At 57.3% G+C, this 20,399-nt stretch overlaps 1 protein-coding gene across 3 annotated transcripts in view; it reads left to right on the top strand.

Annotated features, from left to right (window-relative positions):
- The window catches only part of GNA12 (G protein subunit alpha 12), a 73,910-nt gene extending 61,291 nt beyond the window's left edge, over positions 1-12,619 (top strand). For 2 of the 3 annotated variants that reach the window (XM_081552681.1, XM_081552678.1), the window contains 2 exons: positions 8,770-8,820; positions 9,831-12,619. In XM_081552681.1, coding sequence (XP_081408807.1) covers positions 8,770-8,820; positions 9,831-10,400 — 621 coding nt within the window. In that variant the 3' untranslated portion in view covers positions 10,401-12,619. The remainder of the gene's footprint in view (positions 1-8,769; positions 8,821-9,830) is intronic. The other variant, XM_081552680.1, reaches the window with a different exon arrangement.
- Positions 12,620-20,399: the final 7,780 nt, after the last annotated feature.

Raw genomic sequence — 20,399 nt, 5'->3', positions numbered from 1 at the left:
GCTCCTCCCGGGGATGGAAGCTCTGTTCAGAACACAGCTCTGCGGTGCCCAAATCAATTTTTTGGCACGTCTTGATTCCATGGGTTTCTCTGCTGCATTACGTTTGTCGTTAGGGGCCGGGGTGGAGCCGGGAGTTGTGGTGGGGAGAGGGCAGGCCCAGCACTTCGCAGGAGGGTGAGGCGGTCAGTGACGCCGGGCTCCAGGAATGGCTACACTGCCGGGCAGCTGGACGGTCTCTGTTGCTCTCACATCCCGGCATTTTGTTGGCTGACAGATGGGACCACGTGGACTGAGTTGGAGCTGAATTTTAAGTGGTCGTCCGGACACGACTGAGCAACTGAACTGAAGAGCGGGTCGGTACCAACCCCCCCAGAAAGTATGCCTGCCGGCCTTCTAGCTGCTGTCTGTTGACATTTTTATCACAACCGTGCTGGTGGTTTATTTTCCAGAAGTACATTTTGGCAACTATCCACGATTTCTTTTTTTTTAAAGCAAATTCATGTAAACAGGAAAGAAGAACCAATAGTATCCAGGTTGTAAATCAAGTGAAATTTGATTTGGGTTTTGGATCGACAGGCTTGTTTCGGAAGCATGTGCGATGTAAAGTGGGGATCTTCTGTCCTTAGGAGTTAGAAGATTCCAGGGAGTCACACGGTCACTTCCATTAGCTGAGGGGGGCACGCAGCCCTTTAAGCCTCCTCTTTCTCTGCAGCCTGAACACCATCAGGTAGAAAGAAGAGCTCCCTGGGTTCTCTCCTTTGCTTTCACTCCTGTGAAGTCTCACCTGTCACCAGCTCAGCTGTCCTGCAGCAGTGGGGGGCGGGGGGCTGGGCTCAGCCAGGGGACCGCTCCAGTGCAGAGCCGGGGCCTGGACTTCATGTGAACTCCTGAGCAGGTCGTCTCTTTCCTTCCCAAAGCAGGGCTCAAAAAGGATTCCCACGGTCGGCATCCAGGTGATGAGGGAAACCAGTTGGGCCTCGTGAGATTTGTGCCGCGCTGTGACTCCGTCTACATTTTATAGCTCTGAGTCGAAACTGACAAGCTGTCCCGAGACTAGACGTGGACCGTGAGGACTGCCCGGGCTGACTCTGTTGAGACCGTGGAAGGGGTAGGACGAGCCGGAGTGAGGGGCAGTTTGGCCAGAAGATGCCCCTCCCTCCCCAGCCCCCCTTCGTACCAGGATCTGACGGCTGCTCCCTTTGATTCTTCCCAAAGCGAGTGCTGGTCTGCCAGGGCAGCCCCTCCTGCAAAGACACGGGCTGTCCCTGGAGGAATGGAGGAAAGATTAGCATTCGGGAGCTAAACTTAGCTCCCTGGATAAGCTGCCTGTAGAAGGAAATGGAGATGGATTTGGAGGAGGGGGATGGGAAGACTTAAAGGGACAGCATCGGGCTTTGAAAGATGGTTCTAGGGAACTCCTGGGACATGTGTGCTTGGATGGCCCCTCCCAGGCTCTCACGTGGCATCTGCCATCATGGCAGAGGGGTGTCTCTGGAGCAGAGAAGGAAGGAAAACCAGCGTGGGTGGAGAAGCTCTTGTGCTTCATCATGTCTGGGAATTGATTACTTAGATGTATCAGCGAACAGTGCTGATAGGCACCCTGAGGCTCAGCTCCAGTGCCACTGTGTGCCCGCGGGGCTGGGGTTGACTAGGGATGTTTCAGTTCAGTCCAGTCGCACAGTCGTGCCCGACCCTTTGCAACCCCGTGGACTTCAGCACACCAGGCCTCCCTGGCGTTCGGGGAGTGAAACACGTGGACTTCAGAAAAGGCAGCGCTGCTGCTGCTGCTGCTGCTGCTAAGTCGCTTCAGTCGTGTCCGACTCTGTGCGACCCCATAGACGGCAGCCCACCAGGCTCCCCCGTTCCTGGGATTCTTCAGGCAAGAACCCTGGAGTGAGTTGCCATTTCCTTCTCCAATGCATGAAAGTGAAAAGTGAAAGTGAAGTCGCTCAGTCGTGTCCGACTCTCAGCGACCCCCTGGACTGCAGCCCACCAGGCTCCTCCGTCCATGGGATTCTCCCGGCAAGAGCACTGGAGTGGGGTGCCATTGCCTTCTCCGAAAGGCAGCGCTACTCAGAGGTAAACCTGGATGAGTTGGGTAAAAGTGACGTCTCTTTTACTAGGAAACCCTGAATAATTCACCATTTACTATTGTCTTAGGCATCTCTCAAGGGTTCTTGAGGCAAAACACGGACGATAGGAAAGAGCAGAGACGCCTCTCAGGAAGCGCACGGACCTCGTCACCCGCGCTCGTGTCTTTTCTCAGCCACATTTTGGCTGCTGTGACTATTGTGCTGTGTTGAGTGATGCCTGTTTTTAAACTTCACGTGAGCAGAGTAAACCTCTCACAGTGACGTGTCTCCTCACCCCCGTTTTGTTTTGAGATTCATCGTGTTGATGATGCCCGTGGCAGTGGTCCTTTCCTGCTGATTCTCCCAGGGGTTTTCTGTTCTTACACGATGCTGCAGTTTGCATACGCGACCTAGGGTCATCTCCAGCGTTGGCGATTGTGCCGCTCGGATGCTGCTTGGAGCATCGTGGCTGGTACACCGCCCAGAGCTTTCTAGGGCAGTGGTTCTCACGGTGTGGGCCGGGGGTCCTTCCAAGGTCAAAACCACCTTCGTGGTGATACTGAGACGTGACTCGCCTTTCTCAGCCCTCTCCTCCCAGAGTGTGGGGCAGGGCTCTCCAGAGGCCGGTGATGCCAGCACAGTGTCGTCACGGTGGCTCACTGGGTAGGTGCTCACTGGGTAGGTGCTCGTATGTCTTTGTATTTTTAAGTTCTCTCAGGTTTAATTTATAATGTGGTAAATATTGTAGTTTGGGAGCTATTGTGTTTTGGAGGCTTTTTTCCTTTGGGTTATTTGAATACGTTTGTGAATATACAGGGCTTTCCATAAAAAGCCTGAAGCAACCAGATTCTGACTCATCCCATTTGTTTTGAGTTAGCTAAGGACTAATGCCTAAGCAAGAGATTCTTCAGACATTTATTGGGTTTTAATGCTTCTATTTTATGTTGATGAGGCCGCTCCACTGCCAAGTGGAGGAGGAGTCATTCCTTAGCAGTGCAGTCCTGACGACAGGGGAGGGAGGAGCAGGCTTTTCTGTAGGCCCTCGGTAGGAGACAGAGGTCAGGGACGCTCTGAGTTTTTAAAGGAAATGTTTAAGCTCATGTTAAGTTTCAGCTTTGAAAAAAATGCACATCTTCATTCATGGGCAGGCATTCAGTACCTGCTAATGCAAGCAGACCCGCTGGGGACGTGGCCTTCCCTCTGATGGCTCACGGGGCTCGAAGAAATGAATTATTAATGGTTTACTTGCTGGGTGACAAGTGATTACAGTGCAGCAACTTCAGACAACAGCACCAATGCACTGTCTCACGTCTGTGGATCAGGACTCCTGCCGCCCAGAGCACGCGGGGCCCCGGGAGCGCCACCGCCAGGAGCACGTGGGGCCTCTGCTCAGGTCTCACCAGGCTGAGCTCAGGAGTCGGTGGGGCTGCAGCCTCCTCTGAGCCCCTCAGCTGTCCCCAGCTCCCCAGGCTCTGGCAGGATGCATTTCCTCACAGCCGCTGGACTGTGGTCTTTTTTTTGCTAGTTGTTGGCCAGGAACCGCGCCCGGCTCCCAGGCCTGCCCTCGGCTCCCCGCCGCGCCACCCTCTGCGTGCTTTCCTCGAGCCAAGTGGCCCGGATGCGGAATGTCTCCTCGTGGGCTTGCCTGCCGTCTTACATAGATCCTGTTGGTTGAAGCATTCATAGATGCGACACCACAATCAATTTTGGTTTCATCAAAATCCAAAACTTTCGCTCTGCAAAAGGCCCTCTTACAAGGATGGAGAGACAAGCTACAGATGAGAGAAGATACTCACCAACCACATATCTAACAGAGGACTCGTATCTGGAGTGTCTAAGGAAAGCTTACAGTTAATAGTAGTAAAACAATCCAAGTAGAAAATGGACAAAAGATACAAAGAGATTTCACCTAAGAGGACATACAGATGGCAGCCAAGCACGTGAAGAGCCACTCAACATCACGACCCACTGGGTCACCGCAGAGTAAGGGACACGCAGATGACTGCCGAAGCCTTGCTGAGATGGCCCTTAGGAGAGGAACACTAGCATCGATACCGAGGCTGGTGAGACTGTGGAGACCCTTGACCCCCATTCACCACTGATGGGCACGTACAGTGATACAGCCATGCTGGAAAACAGTTTGGGAGTTTCTTTAAAAAAAAAAAAAACTATACTTATTGAACATATACTTACCATAAAACCCAGAGATCCCAACCCTGGGCATGCATCCCAGAGAAATGAGAACTGTGTCCACACATCTGTGCGTGAATGTCGATAGCGTCTTCGTTTGTAATTCCCAAAATGTGGAAACAACCAAAATGTCTCCAGATCGGTGAGTGGTTAAATAAGCCATGGCTCATCCCTACCAGGCGTCAGTGCTCAGGAGTAAACAAGACAGACTGTCAGTACACACAGCCGCTGGGTGGATCTCCAGGCATTTTGCTGAGTTAAAAAAAAAAAAAAAAAAAAACACATTTCAAAAGGTCACTTGCTGCCTGATTCCACTTAAAGTACATTCTAGAAAAGGCAAAACTATACAGAAAACAAAGCAATGACTGTAAACCGTAGACATGACCTGAGATGAGCGTCTGCCAGAGATGAGGGCTGGCAGAGGTGGGGGGGGCACCTCTGTGTGGAAGGATCAGATCTCTGTCTGGATTGTGGCGAGCAGGGCGAGCTGGTTGGGGGCATCACAGAACCCACAGACGTGCACAGAACCACACGCGCGTGAACCCGTCAGTGCCCTGACTGTGCTGTGCTGTCGTTACGCGAGGCGGAGCCATCGGGAAATGGGGCAATGGGTGCACTAGACCTCTCTCTGCCATCTCTGTGACCTTCTGCGCATCTACGGTTATTTCAGAATACAAAACATACCCGCCAAAACAAAACAAAAAATTTTTCCTAAATATTTTATGTTAGCACCAAATGAAATTTTTTTCAAATTTTAAATTCCACTTATTTAAGGCTCACATATAAAATGCACTTGGTTTTGTATATTGACCTTGTACCTTGTGGATTTTCTGAACTCATTTCTTGACTCGATTGTTAGCTTTTTTTATAGATTCTTGAGGATTTTGTGTGCAGTTCCATGATCTGCAAATTCAAACAGTCCTTATGACTCTGCAAATTGCAAACCTTGAGAAATACAAGCATCTGTGAGTCCATGTGGATAACAGATAAACGGGAGAAGGGAGGACTCGTTTACAGTAGAGAAGGCCCACCGCAGACCAGTGGTCGCTGTACTCATTGGAAAACCATTTTGGTGAAGATTGGAAAGGTCACAAAAGCCGCCACCTGGGGGGAGCCGCGGCCCGCGGCGTTCTTCAGAAAGATCAATGTTTCAGATTAAGGGAGGCAGGAGAGAGGCGACGGCGACATGCAGCCCTCGATTCCAAACTGAAGCCGGTGCTGGAGGAGGACGTGCTGCCGGCTGAGGATCGCGTCCACATCACCTCTCCCGGGGTTGCCGTGGGCATCGTCGCAGGTGTCCTGGTGCCTGGGGCGTGTCCGCTGAAGCTTTCAGGGGTAAACGGACAGCTTCCTCTCAAGTGGTTTTAAAAAAGAACTAGATGCAGTTGACCCTTGAACAGCTTGGGGGTTGGGGCGCTGACCCCACGCAGTCAAAGATCCGAGCATAACTTTACAGTCAGCCGACCTCGGAGCATGTAGTACGTGTTTGTTAAAAAAAAAAAAGTGTGTGTCAGTGGACCCGTGCCGTTCAAGCCCACGTTGTTCCAGGGTCAGCCCCGAGCTGGAAGGGAGGGAGCGAGGCGCACAGCAGGCCGGCAGATGCAGGTGGCAGGCGTCTAGGTATTCCTCGCACTCTGCTTGCATCTTCTGCACACGCGCGTCTCGTGGCCGCAGTGAGACTTGGAATTTGGGTTCTGGCTGCTGTGTTGCAGAGGCTACAGTCCTGATGTGAATTCCCCAAAACGTAGAAAGGCGATAGGCAGCCATGTTCTATTAAATGGAAGTTAAGTCTTAAATTCAGTGTCTGTTAAGTAACAGAAATGGAAATCTGACCTTTAGAATAGTTGTTTTTATGGTTCATTCCCGGGTGGCTCAGTGGTAAAGAACCCGCCTGCCAATACGGGAGACATAAGAGATGCGGGTTCGATCCCTGGGTTGGGAAGATCCCCTGGAAGAGGGCATGGCCACCCACTCCAGGATTCTGGCCTGGAGAATCCCATGGACAGAGGAGCCTGGCAGGCTGCAGTCACATGGGGTTGTTTTTAATATTTAGCTGTTTTAAAATTTTGTCTTTCCGATTTGTGTCTAAATGAACTACATTTTCAAATCCTCTCACTCACCATTGACAAGCCCTGTGTTAGAATTTAAGAATTAATTCCACTGAGTACAGGAACGTAGGAACGACTGGTGTGTGGACAGAGAGGACTGGGAACTGGAGAGCCATCTGGCCCAAAGTGGACGTTAGTGGCTGTTTCCTTGGTAACCACTTGTGGCCTTGCTTCCCACCGCCTCCACCTTCATGTCTATACGCCGCCTAACCCAGCCTACCCCGTCCTTGCTGTCCCCTGCACAGCCTCTGCCCGCAGTTCTTGAGCCCAGTGGGCCCTCCTTCGTGCACACACCTCCCCTGTGATACTGACGGAAAAGACCAGAACTCAGCCAAGCTTGGGAGACTGGATCAGATCACGGCAGACAGAGGGGTTGTGAACAGCCCATTTTCCATTTATTCCTTTCTGTTAGCTCACGTGACTCCAGTAGCCATCCAGAGAGGACCTGGCGTCTGCCCACCTCCAGTAACACTGTTTCCATAAAGGTGCTCATCCTAGTCCATTCAGGCTGCGGTAATAAAGGTACCACAGATGTGAACAGTCGCCCCCTTTGAGGCTGTGACACATGCTGCCAAGATGATCAAGCTGACCATCCTGGCGGAGAAAGAAGCCATAAAGGTCCTCTTATATTAGCGTTTGATGTGTCATAAGGTCCACTGAGATGACCCTGATTTCAAACTCAGTAGTTGGAAATGTTCAAAGTCAGACGAGGGGAGTGATTCCCTTCCTTCCTTAGAACACGATTACTCATGAGCACGGGGCGTTTCCACGTCGCACCCCTGTGTTGGGGTTCCGCCCTTGGGCCCACATCACAGCGTCCCCAGGGCATCGGTGTTGCCAGGACGCTTTGTGGCCAGGCAGGCCGAGACACCCCCACCCCGGCCTGACTCACGCAGGACCGGCTGCACTGTGAGCCGCCCCGCCTGCCTCCCCGGACGGATGCGGGTCGCGGAGCTCTCATCGCGCCCCGAAGGCCCCGAAGGCCCTGCGTGAGCAGTGGCGGGAGGAGAGGGACGGGGGTTTCGGGGAGGAAGGAGCCCTGGACCAGGTGCGCTGGCTGCCCGCTCTCACTCCCCAGCTGTTTCCTGGTGCCCTGGGAGGAGGCGGGATGTGCGGACGGAGCAGGAGCTGGCTCTGCAGAAGGGGTGCCGCCGGGTGCTCGGCCTGCACTGCGAGGAGGAGCTGTGTGCAGGGGCAGGTGGGGCCGGGCTGGCGCGTGGGTGCCCACCCCGGCTCCCGGGCAGAGCCCGCCTGTGCCCCGGCAGCCGTGACGCCAGGGGCGGAGCGTGCCTCGAGCCCCGGGCTGTGCTGTCCCGGGAGAACGTGTCCGTCCCTTAAACGTGTGCTCTCCTCCGCGCAGCTGCAGGCCTCCTGCGCAACCAGAGGTGGGCTCTTCTCTAGAGGATGCCCACCCCACGTCCTTCCTTTTAGAGACCCGTGGGGAGGAGGGCCCAGGGGCTTCCGCATGACGTCAGACGAGCTCACGCTGTTGTCGGAGCCTTGCTAATGAGCGTCCCCTGCCGTGCGCGCGCGGACTCCACTGTCACGAGGGGCCCTCCACTGTCACGAGCTCGGCTGGCGGGGCTTCCCCGGGAGGGGCCCCACCCCGTCCTCGCTGGGCCCTGTCTGCAGAGTGGGGCTCAGAGTGAATCCCGCAGGAAGTTGAGTCCTCTGGGCACACCGGGTGTAATTAAGTGTCAACGTCCCACTTTTTAAGGGGTTGCCCGTTCACTCACTACCTCCTCTGTTTGCTTCGTTCAATTGACACAACACCCTGTAAACCTTCCTTATGCTCCACGAGAACCGCTGAGTCAGGTGACTCAGGCCTCTGAGAGCAGGACAGCCGCTTCTAGCTAGCGATCAGTCAGTTTGTGTCGACATTTGGTCCAGAGAATGTCCAGGGGCTGGAAAAAGACAGGCCATCTGTCCACGGAAATCCAGACCAGAGTCTCCTGGTCCGCCACCGTAAGTCAGGTGGTGCTAACATGACGTCATAACAGAGCTTCAGCTTGTTTCTGGAAGCTGGAACATGCAGGTGAGCCTGGAGCCCACCGGGCTGGCCCTGCCGGGAGCAAAACCACCCACAGGAGCCAAGCCTCATGGCCGGCTCCCCGTCTGCACAGGGACGGACCCGCCTGGTCAGAGAGTCCGCGTTCTCGCCGTTGCTTCGAAAAACACAGTCTGAATTTGAACCTGGGCATCAGAGCTAGAGAAACTGCAGTTTTAAAAAGCTTTTAATTTTTTATTTTGAAAAACACATACATGCTGTTAGCCTTTTCACTTTGCCTTCCTGTTTACACGCAGGCAGAACAGCACTCACGTCACCTGATTGAGTCCTGTTGACCACATCAGGGTCCTCAGGCCGGACTGAGCTATGTCTTTTCTTTCCTCCACGACAGGGTGAATCGGTGAAGTACTTCCTGGATAACTTGGACCGGATTGGCCAGCTGGTGAGTGAGACCCCCACGCCCGGAGCCTGTGACCCGGGATTAGAAGACACGGGCGTGCGGCCCAGAGCAGCCCCCGCGGCAAGGGCTCCCGCTGCCCTCGCAGGCCCTGCCTGTCGTCCAGTGACCACAGCACCATTACCACACTCATTCCTTAACACCGGCCAGTGTCCAGTCGGTTTCGAGACCTTCCCCGTTGTCGTTCTCTTGCAGGTCTTTAGCAGTCTCGAGTCCACCCACGCAGTTGGTCCATGGCACTTGGCCTTCTTTTAACCCAGAGCTTTCTCCTCCCATCTGTTTGTTTCTTTCAGTCTGTCTGTCGGGGTGGTTGGTTGGAGCACCTCCCCTGTGAGGCTTCGCCCATCTCCAGCGCTGTTGGAGACGTTCCCCTCTCCCCCGTTTACCTTGTGGATGGGTCGTTGGGTCAAGAGGCTTCCTCCCTGCTGGGGTTTCTGGCAAAGGTGCTGCCTGAGAGCTGGTGTGCAGGAGCCACTGGAGGATTGTAACGGGGCAGGATCAAAGGGCTTCGAGTCACCACAGTTGCCCGTGCGCTGCTGAAGACTTTAAAGGTTTCTCCAAGAATAACATACTAAATATACTGCAGGCTAAATTTAAGCAGCATTGCAAAACCTAAGTTAAGTCAGTTCAGAGTCAGGGTTTGGAATGCATGTGCCCTGGAAGTTAGAAAAATAGAAAGGTAGCTATGATGCAGGAGGAAAAGCGGTGGTCGTTTCGTGCAGAGAAGAAAGGAGACGAGATCTCAGGTTGGGGCCTGACCTGAGGGTCCTGCTCGTTCTTCCTCAGTCTGGTGAGCCCCCTATTCACTCTGAAATGAGCCACCTGGTTCCTTGACTCTCTGTTTCATGGCAAATTTGTATTCTTGTAAATGAAAGTTGCTTCTGGTATCTGGTTCAGCTTCTCGCAGAAGTCCCCGTAACTTTCCTTCCACCACGTCTGTTCGTCCCCGTCTTCTCACGCTCTCCTCCCCAACGCCTCCTTACCTTATTTTACAGAACTACTTCCCGAGCAAGCAGGACATCCTGCTGGCAAGGAAGGCTACCAAGGGCATCGTGGAGCATGACTTTGTCATCAAGAAGATCCCCTTCAAGATGGTGGACGTGGGCGGCCAGCGGTCCCAGCGCCAGAAGTGGTTCCAGTGCTTCGACGGGATCACGTCCATCCTGTTCATGGTCTCGTCCAGCGAGTACGACCAGGTCCTCATGGAGGACAGGCGCACCAACCGCCTGGTGGAGTCCATGAACATCTTCGAGACCATCGTCAACAACAAGCTCTTCTTCAACGTCTCCATCATCCTGTTCCTCAACAAGATGGACCTGCTGGTGGAGAAGGTGAAGACCGTCAGCATCAAGAAGCACTTCCCAGACTTCAGGGGCGACCCCCACCGGCTGGAGGACGTGCAGCGCTTCCTGGTGCAGTGTTTCGACCGGAAGAGACGGAACCGCAGCAAGCCTCTGTTCCACCACTTCACCACCGCCATCGACACCGAGAACATCCGCTTCGTGTTCCACGCCGTGAAGGACACCATCCTGCAGGAGAACCTGAAGGACATCATGCTGCAGTGACGGGGCCGCCCGCGCTCCTGCCGGCCCTCCCCGTCTGTGTGGTCCCGACCCCGAGCCCTGGACACCCGGCTCGGGGTGCGAGGCCCGCCAGGCCCCGCGCTCGGCCGCCGGACGGGACACGTGGACGTTAGCTACTGAATCCTGGGGACTCGTGAAACTACTGAAAGTCCAGCGGTCACTTTGACGTTAACGTGTGACGCCTGATGACACAGCTTTCTCTTTTTATAGAAACTGTTCCTTTTCTGACAGTTTAACCGGGGACCACATGTGTGTGTGAGCACGCTTTGTCTTTAGTGACCGAGACGCAAACTCTGACGTCTCTGCGGGTGGCTCTTCTCTCCAACTTATGAGTCCTCGGTGGGGGCGTTGCCTGGCGGGGTCCTGGGGGTTTGGAGGAGGGGCAGTGTGGGCTGAGCGTGAGGACCTCACCACCACCTTCCCGAGGGAGCGCATTGCCTTTTCAGTCTCTGGTGCCAATTTCCCAAGGGGCCCCAGTCCCGGCTGTCAGGTTGGAGGGTGGGAGTGAGAGCCCACGGGGGACTTGCCTTAACACCCCCACACCTGTGCCTGCCTCCCGCCCGTCCGATCGGCCACAGCCCGCGGTGGGAGGTGTGGGCCGGGCGCTGCCTTGATTCCCCCTCCCCTCCACACGGGGCGAGGGGTGGTGCCTGCTTGCCCTGTGCCCACCCCCGCCCCTCAGCAAAGACCTCACACCAGCTGGCCTTGCAGGCTGCCCTCCACCTCCCAGTCATCTCCCACATGTGCGGTCGGCTCGGGGAGCCTGCCGTCTCTGGAGGAAGCCGAGTGCCCCCTCCTGTCAGGACCCCCTGAGAGCGGGCGGCGGGGCCCGCAGCACCTGCCTTAACACCCCAGGCTCCTCTGCCTCCCTAGACGGCAGGTGCCCCTCACGGTCCCTCACTTCCACTAACACACACACACCTAGCAGAAAACGCGGTTGGACGCGGCCTCTGGGGGCTGCAGAGGCTGTGAGTGGTGACGTGCGCCGATGAACCCGACCCTCGGTTACCTTGTCCGGCTGCCCCGTCCAGGTGTCTCTTACTGTGTTTAAAATACACGGCATTCCAAACCAGTCTCCGCGTGTCCAAACCAGTCTGCCCGACAGTGTCCGGCGCGTCGAGGACTCGTCCAGCGTTTGAAAGGGGAAAAGGCTTCCTCTGCCAGTGGCCCAGCATGCGCCTGTGGTTCAGGGCCAGTCTGCAGGCCACGCTGTTCCTGGCCTGCATCCCAGCAAGGGTCCTGCTTACCTTCACCAGCAGATAAACACTGATCTATCTCGTGGCAGATGCTGGCCCAGGAGGAAAGGGAGGGGCAAACCTGCTTCTGAGTCATCCCTGTTATCACGGCGTTTAATGAGGAGACAGCATGAAATCCTGTTTCTCTCTGGGCCCTCAAGACTTCCTGTCCATGTTTGCTGGGGTTTGGGCTCTTTTTGGCTGGAGAAAAGTTGCTGTTTTTGTACTGCTTCCTGTGGCTCTTCGTAAACCGAAAGGACGTGCCCGGGATCAGGGCCAGTGACCGAGGTTTAAAGGAGAAAGAACCCTCTGGATGGACTGCGTCTGGGCATCCTGAGACCCTGCCGTCCTCGGGCCTCGAGCGCCCCTCGCCCATGGGTTCCTGTCGCACACGTGTGTGCGGATCCACGCTCTTCCCGCCAACCAGGAAACCCCCCCCTTGCACTGGCGGAGGCAGTGGCCCCCGAGGTCAGTATGGCTGGTGGAGGGTCTGAACGGCTTGCTGGCGAGTTGGAGTCCACCTGGTCAGCGAGTGCGGTTTGTCCTTCAGACCATCTGTCGTGGCTGCCAGTTCACTTTCAGACCCGGGAGCGAGTTCGTATTGGGTGGCCGTGACTGTGCTGAGGGGCCTGGCAGCCAGGGACGGCTCAGCCCAGACCTGACCCACTTCCTCCCCTGCAGCCAGGAGTCCCGTGCTGAGCCGAGCGGGCGTGACGGCACTCGGCCCTCTGTTCCAGGATCCGTGCTCATCAGAGACAGGGACGGCTCCGCAGGCTCAGCTGAAACCATCTGCAGCCTTTTTACACATAGCTTATAGTCACTTCTCTCCCAAACCTTAGGCCTTTGTATTGTTTTAATCTCACTGTTACCCGTGATTTGCTGTCTTTTATATTGAGATGTTGGAGCAGCAGGGGATAGTCTGCCTCATCTATTATTGCAAAAATGTAACAATAAACTTCCTCGAACTAAGACTTTATCCTCGTAGTCACACTGTTCACACGTAAGGACACATGCGGTTTTTTACTATTTTTTTTCAACTTCAGTTTGTAGAGAAATTGTCTCAAAGATATTGCATTATAGCTTTGTAATTTATAGAGATCTCTAGACTCCTTATTTTTGTAATTTTTTTACTTCTTTGATAAGAATGAGTCAGGTTATTTCAACTCTTAAAATCAGGAAATCATCTTGCAACAAGATCCTTAGTTCTGACCGACTAACTCGGGCGTCCTGGGAACAGACACTTGCTGACTCGACACCATGAGCAAAAGCAGTGTCGGGACGAGAGTGGTCGGAACAAATCGCTCCCGGCTTGTGCTGTGCACGGCATTGTAGCATCAGCAGGAGGGGCTGGTTTGACAATCTGACCACCTTTGATCTCTGGATATTTATTAAAATAAATCCTTAGTTTCTCTTAATGAAAAATATCCCTCAGCATTCAAAGCCAACATGAAATTTTTCAGTCCCCAAGTTCAGAGCCCGTGCAGACCTCGAGCCCTGATGGTCCTTGGAGGTTCATCACATGTTGATCACAGTTTCCATGCTTGGGACACAAGGTGACCAGGAGAGCTGCCACCAACACGGTTCTGTGTGGATATCTCTGGAACATACACAGACGTGTGTGTGCGAGGGAGGCCCTGAGACCACCTGCCGGCGGAGACCTGGAATGGACACGGATGTGCCCGGAGATGGGAGGCCGGAGGAAGCCCAGGGAAGGTGGGGCTCCTCTGCGACCCTGGGGGTCATCGTCCCGTCAGAAAACGGGAAACCAGCAACGCAGAGCGAGAGCGACTCCTAGTCAGCAGAGCTCGCGGCACCCAGATTCTTTTCCAGAAAAGGAACGTGCGCGGTGTCCGTGGCCGTCGCCCAGCAAGGCACTGTGTGCGTCCGTGTGTGGCGCCTCAGCGGCCCCCTGCCCACCCCAGAGCAGAGCAGAGACACTGCCCACCCCTCAGAGCAGCGTGTGCTCCTCACCCGCGCGCCTGGGGGCCCGGCGCTGTGGGGCCCGGCTTCCCTGTGTGTAGAGGTTGGGCCTCATGGTGACACGGGCACCCTGGGTCTGCGCCCCTGGAGTCCTGGGTGGTTTCTCTCCAGCTGGGGTCGCGAGCCATGGAGCAGAGCCGTGGAGGCCCCCGAGTCCCACCCTCCTCGCGGTGCCCATCAGGCCACCTCGGGAGGACGGTGCTGTGGATGTTCCTTGTGGTTCAGGAGTGAGGGGCGGGGTTGGCAGCTCACCCCTTCTTTTTGGTGCCAACTTCTCCCTGAGACCCATCAGGTGCGCTCTGCAGCCTCGCTCTTGAGTGACGCCTGGAAGTTGGGGGAGCTCCGTGTGAAGGAAAAGACAGGGCCCTGCTGTGAGGTTGGTGCTGGGCCTGCCGTGGGCTGGGTGTCCACGCTGTGCTGGTGTCTCCTGGGTGAAAACCTGCTTCGAGGGACAGCCGGTTGCGTACTGCCCGAAGCACCTGTGGTGCCCACCTCTCCCTGCCGACCCTGACGGTGGCCCTGAGCCTGGACACCCCGGGGCCCTGCTCCACGTGGGGGCTCCCTGTGTGAAGGCTCCCGGCTCCGAGAGCAGGAGGAGCAAGGTGTCACCAAGACCCAGGAGTCCTCGGGTATCCTGGCAGGATGGACCTTCCGAGGAATCCGTGTCTGAGTGTAGCAGGGGCGGGAAGTGGGGCGACGCAGACCACAAGCTTCCTGCCCCGAAACGGCCCTCGCGGGGCAGCAGAGCCCTTCCCAGCTGACTGGGGTGTGGGGTTCTTCCTACAGGGACCCAGAGGCTCTGCACATGGGGCTGTAAACACGGCTCGTGGCTCACCTCACAGAAGCGCACGCCTGGCTCCACCTGGCACTGGGGTCCCCCAAGCTGGTTAGGAAGGTGGGGGTTTTCCTGTGTAGGGGGCTGGGGAGGGTAACACAAACCCGAGGGGAACCCTGGGGCAGCTTCTGGGCTCTTGGGCCAGCCCGTGTTTCCTCTGGGCCAGCAGAGAGTGGCCAGGCTGAGCCGCGCGGGGTCCCCGTCTTCCTGATCTGTCCATGGGTTCCAGGCTTGTCCCTCAGGTGCCTTTTTATCCGCACTGGATTCCCTTTATCTTGTGCTTTCAAAACTTGATCCCTGCAGTGAGCACAGCCCAGCTCTTCAGTCTGGGAGGTGTCCTCCAGGACCACTGGGGCAGGCGTGTGGGCCGCCTGTGACCCCGGGGAGCTGACAGGAGTCCATGTTGGCGTGGCTGAGAGCGTGACCCTGGGGGTCGGGGTAAACAGGCCCTCAACTCCCTGCCCTGGTGCTTCTGGGGCCCGTTCAAGGGCTCATCCCTTCTGCTGGCTCCAGAATCGCTCTGCTCGGGGGGAGACTGGGAACTCGGTGCCCGTTCTGTGGTGACGGACAGGGGACCCACGGCAGCCTGAGAGCTTCGAGGCGGCTTCAGAGGTGAACCTCGCAGGTGAACCCTCTGGCCCGGGGGCCCCCGGGGAAGCCTCCCGCAGCCTTGGGGTGATCCGGGAGGTCTCCCCAGCACCGCTGTCAAGGTGCCCTAGAGGTTGGCACCCGCAGTGGGCAGAGCACCGTCAGCCAAGTGGAGAGAATTCAGATCACAGACGAGGAGCCAGGCTGACAAAGCCCGTCCTCCACGGCTTCCCCGCTCGCCCAGCCGTCTGCTGAGCCTGGGTACCTTTTCCAGGTTCACCTGCAGGCAGGTGGCCGGAGCCTGTGGTGAGTCTGGAAGCCGGGGGCGAGGGCGTGCGGGCAGCCTGTGATGCCTGGGCCACTCTCCCCGTCTTCTCAACTGTCAGACTCTTCAACTGGCCTCGGTATCAAGAAATTTAAAATAGATCTCTGTTGAGTCTGTCGTCTCTGAAATCTTACGGCATTACCTTTCGACCTGTTAACACAAATCACAAAACATTCCAAATGTCTTTTTCTTCGGTCCATTCGAACCATCTAAAAACTGGCCGGTGTGTTATTGTCTGTTGACATGAGAGAAGCTAGGAGATTCATGTCGTGCGCCCGCCTCCCGCCCCGTCCTCGGCTCAGCCTCCGCGGTGGACCCCACAGAGGGGACCAGGCCAGGAGAGCACCCGGCTCACTGTCCCCCAGGGATGGAGCCCCGAGCTCTTCCAGGGTCTTTACACTTGGAAAGGAAATTCCGCAGAGGTCAGGGCCCCTCCCCAGGCTGTCGCTGCAGCTCCACACCGCCGCCGCCCCCGCCCCCAGCACCGGCGGTGGGGAAAGGCCTCTCTGCTCATGCCGTGACCCGGCCTGAGAGACACGCGATGCAGTGTAAAAAGCGTACTGTACAGCCACGGTGGGTAGTTGAATGTGTTTTGTATATATGACTTTTATAAAACGATTAAAATTCACCTTAAACGACCTTCTCCTAGTGTGTCGCGTCTCTGCCGTGGTGAGCGAGGCCCCGGGACCTTGGTCCGAGTGCACAGTTTCACCTGCGGGCCTCCTGGGTGCAGCCCTGCACCGGCTCGGCAGGGGCCCCGGTGGGCACCGTGTGCGGGGTCTGGGCCTCAGGCTCTGCTGCCCCATCCCATCCCCGGCAGGGACCCACACACCCTGCAGTGTGCACGCAGCCATGTCGGAACTGCAGTCACGGCAGAGAAAATGTCTAGGTCATGTTAGCACAAATAGAAATAATGACCCCCCCCAAAAAAAAACCTTTTCATTAATGGCATCAGAAGCATCGACCTTGACCCTGGGCAGCGTGGACGTGGGAAACAAGCATCTCCGAGGTGACCCAGGTGGTGGATAGGTTTCTTTTAACTTTGGGCAGAGCGATGGAACAGAAGCTATCTAGCGGATGTGTGTTGGGTGGACATGTCGTGGATGAATAAATAAAGACTTGTGGTCTGTCCTCATCAATGACGGTCCAGGTCTCCGAGAGGAAGCCCTTCCGAGGAGAGTAGGACGTCCCGTTGCTAGAAAGTGCTGGCAACCCCACAAGTAGACCCCCACGGGCGCTGAGCATCATTCCCAATGGGAATGAACTTCTTATCACGTTCAAGTGACAGATTCTTTTCAGTTAGACTTCTGGAATTGCATCCTCTCCCCTGGAGATTCAGATTGTATAGTGTTAACTTGGAGAATGAAAATGTGATGTGTAAGCATTAAAAATGTGAATGACACAGAACTTAACTCTGCACATCAAAGCCATCTGTAATCCCCGTGTGAAGATGCCTGAAAGAAAGTGAAAGTGGCTCAGTGGTGTCTGACTCTTTGCGACCCCATGGACTGGAATTCTCCAGGCCAGAATACTGGAGTGGGTAGCCGTTCCCTTCTTCAGGGGATCTTCCCAACCCAAGAATTGAACCAGGGTCTCCTGCTTTTCAAGCAGATTCTTTACCAACTGAGCTATCAGGGAAGCCCCAGTGAAGATGCCTATGTGTAGCTCTCTTCCCACTTGGCCTCTCTACTTTTAAATGTAAGGACAAGGCTGATCAAGTTGTTAGACCAAGTTGTGACTAAAGCTCACGGGGACGCATTGTTCCCGCCGTCCACTGACAGGGACTCTCCCCAAACGGACATTGAAGTGGACGGCCCTGGTCCTTCCCACGGGGCAGGGATGGACAACGGCTCGGTACCTCTTCCGGCTGGCAGGGCCCCTCCCTGCCCTAGTTGCTGCGGGCCCAGGTGGACGTGCCTCCCTGCTTCCTGCCTGTGTCGTGAGTGCTGACCTCGGAGGAGCTCCTTCCTCACCGGCGGCCCCACCGGGCTCTCCCTCTCCTTCAAGGAACCCCTTTGCCACCAGCTCCGTCCCCCCTTTAACCACTAGGGCAGGAGGGGTGTCCCAGCGGCAGAGCTGCCCCAGGGGCGTCCGCGCCGCTGACCGCCGAGACGGACAGGAGGACGGGGGCAGAAGCAGCCCTGCTCTCCCTGCCCGCCCCCCACCCCGCCTTCGGCTGCAGCAGCTGGAGATGAAAGGCCATCCAGTGTAGACGCTCAGTGACCCTCATTTGAAATCCAATCTTACTGTGGACAAGTGTTTGGAGACACAAGGTAAAGAAACCTCCTTTTGTGGCTCAAAGGCTGCAGGAGGGAAAGAGATGGAGAGGGGGCTCCGGCCGCCCTGGGGGCCTCCCGCCGGGCCCCTGCCCCGTCCACGCGGTGGGTGAGTGCGGGCCTGACTGGTTCCCCATGGGCCACAGGCCAGTGAGAGGCCCTCAGACGTCCCCGTGGTGGCTTAAGAGAGCCACAAAGAACAGCACGGTAAGTGTCGCTGGACTATCAGGGGCCCCTGGGGAAGCCGCGGGGGTCAGAGGGGCCTTCCAGCTGTGCTGCTGCCGGCAGCTGTGCGGGGCGGGGCGGGGCGGGGCGGGCAGCTGTGCGGGGCGGGGCCGCTGGGCGGGGCGGGGCGGGCAGCTGTACGGGGCTGGGCTGGGCGGGGCGGGCAGCTGTGCGGGGCGGGGCGGGGCGGGCAGCTGTGCGGGGCGGGGCCGCTGTGCGGGGCGGGGCCGCTGGGCTGGGCGGGGCGGGGCGGGGCGGGCAGCTGTGCGGGGCGGGGTGGGGCGGGGCGGGCAGCTGTGCGGGGCGGGGCCTCTGTGCGGGGCGGGGCGGGGCGGCTGGGCGGGGCGGGGCGGCTGGGCGGGGCGGGGCGGCTGGGCGGGGCGGGGCGGCTGGGCGGGGCGGGGCCGCTGGGCGGGGCGGGGCCGCTGGGCCGGGCGGGGCCGCTGGGCCGGGCGGGGCCGCTGGGCCGGGCGGGGCCGCTGGGCCGGGCGGGGCCGCTGGGCCGGGCGGGGCCGCTGGGCCGGGCGGGGCGGGGCGAATGCGCCCAAGGAGCCCAGGCCCGGCACGTAGAGAGCGCTGATGTACGCGCGGCCTCGCGGCATCTGCAGAGGCCTCACGTGGAGCCTGGCTTCGTTTCTAGCCAGTCTGTTGAGAGCTGGGGTCGTCCGGGAGGCCGTGCAAGGTGGGCCGGCCCTGAGGGTCCTCTCTGGCGGCCCAGGGGGTGGGGGGGCTGCTGCGTCCCCTCGCCTCTGTGCCCAGCGTGTCCTCGGTCGCCCTGGGTCGTCACTGAGGTAGGGGGACTGGACCGAACACACCGTGGCCCCAGGACACTTCTTGGAAATTGCTTTTTAAAATAAACCCCTGACATAAGCTTGTTTTCGTTTCGCTCTTGACCCAAGAAGCCGAGTTCAAAAATAACCCTCGGTTATTCTGAGTTCTCCCCGACGACGGAGGTGCTGGAGAAGGCAAGGCTCTGGGGGGCTCCCTGCTGGGGCTCCTCCCCACAGCAGCACACGTGTTCACAGCCTATCGTTCTGGGGCCCTAAACCCACTGTTTCCTGGGGTTCCCGGGGTCCTCTGTGCAGTCACCCCATAGATGTCAGGAAGGGGCGAGCCCCGTTGGAGACCCTGGGAGTGGGCGGGGGTCCCTGGCGCCTGCTGCCCTCTGCAGCCTGGCCACGGCGGCCAGAGCCGGCCTGGACGAGGCCTCAGTCCACCCCCTGGCACACAGGCTCCAGCTCAGGTCAGGAGCGGCCAGGAGGAGCCCCGGTCCTCCCGGCCTTCACCAGGGTAAAAATACTCCTGCGGGGCCTCGCCCTCTCTGTACAAACAAGTCAGTGAGGCCCCGGGACTCTGGGCTTTGTTTAAGTTGGCATCTTCGCCCAAGAGAGCCGGCCACCCACCCAGGCCGCTCCCCGCCCCAAAGGGCTGCGGCTGTCGGACGGCTTCCGGGTCGTCTTAGAACACAGGGCGGTGGGGCAAGGGCTGCCACCGCGTGGGTAGGAGTCCGGGTGCAGCTCCCCTGCCCCTTTCTTGCCAACTCTTCCTGTGCAGACTTTCCTGAGAATGCCCTGGGACACGGAGGGTCAGATCAGAGCAGACCTGATCAGAATTTCAGCCCCAGCTTTGCGGCCTCAGGCAGTGACCACACACACCTCTCCACTCCCTAGAACTTCAGATGTGATCAGAGTATCTGCCTCGCAGGGATGAAGGAATCCCCTGGTGCCCACGAGGGCGGGCTCAAAGAGGGGGTTATCTGCAGGGACAAGTTGCCTGTCTTTCCCCAAAGGGATGTGGGTCTACCCAGTTCTGCCCAGCAGGTCTACAGAGCAGCTCCTTGTGGCCCCACCACTAGTATGTGTGTGTGTCTGTGTGCACACACACACCCCCCTGGAATGCTACAGCCGCTCCTTTGAACTTGGTGGGATCTAAATTTGGAGTCTTTGCTTTAATATTAGCTGCTTGGCTAAGCTATTGTGTGTTTATTTTCTTAAGCCCTTTCGGAGATTGCCTCCCTCCTAGAAAGGTCTGAATCAGACGTCCTGCGGGATGGTATTAACACGCTCTGGAAACGCGGGGGCCGCGGAGGGGCTCATGGGGGTGGGGATCTAGGTCAGGACGACTCTCGGGTCCCTCGCCTGATGACGAGTCAGAGCTTCAAAAAGAACGAGGGGCCTGCCACCCCTCTTGTCCCCCTCCACCAGGACGGGGTGCCCGTGTGAGATGAGGCTGCTTCTGAAGGCAAGTGTGGACATCCCAGCCCTGTGTCCCACAGGAGTGGTGACACCCACGTAAGGTCACGACCCCAACGTATCTTTAGCTCCATCGAGCCCCTCCACCTGGGCCCATGAGAGAGAAGGGGGCTTGGAGAGGGTCCGTGGGAAAGCTCAGACCATCTCCTCTGACTCACAGGGCCTTTGACAGATAAGGAGATGACACTGACTTCATGCATCAGCAGAAATAAAAGCCAGGGCCCTCGATTCTCGGAAACCATTATCTGCGGCTGTTTCAACTCAA

This window comes from Giraffa tippelskirchi, chromosome 13 (genome assembly GCF_054371585.1).
Source record: "Giraffa tippelskirchi isolate mGirTip1 chromosome 13, T2T-mGirTip1v1.2.pri, whole genome shotgun sequence".
In the NCBI taxonomy this organism is placed as follows: Eukaryota; Metazoa; Chordata; class Mammalia; order Artiodactyla; family Giraffidae; genus Giraffa; species Giraffa tippelskirchi.
This window is presented reverse-complemented; position numbering and strand designations above follow the sequence as displayed.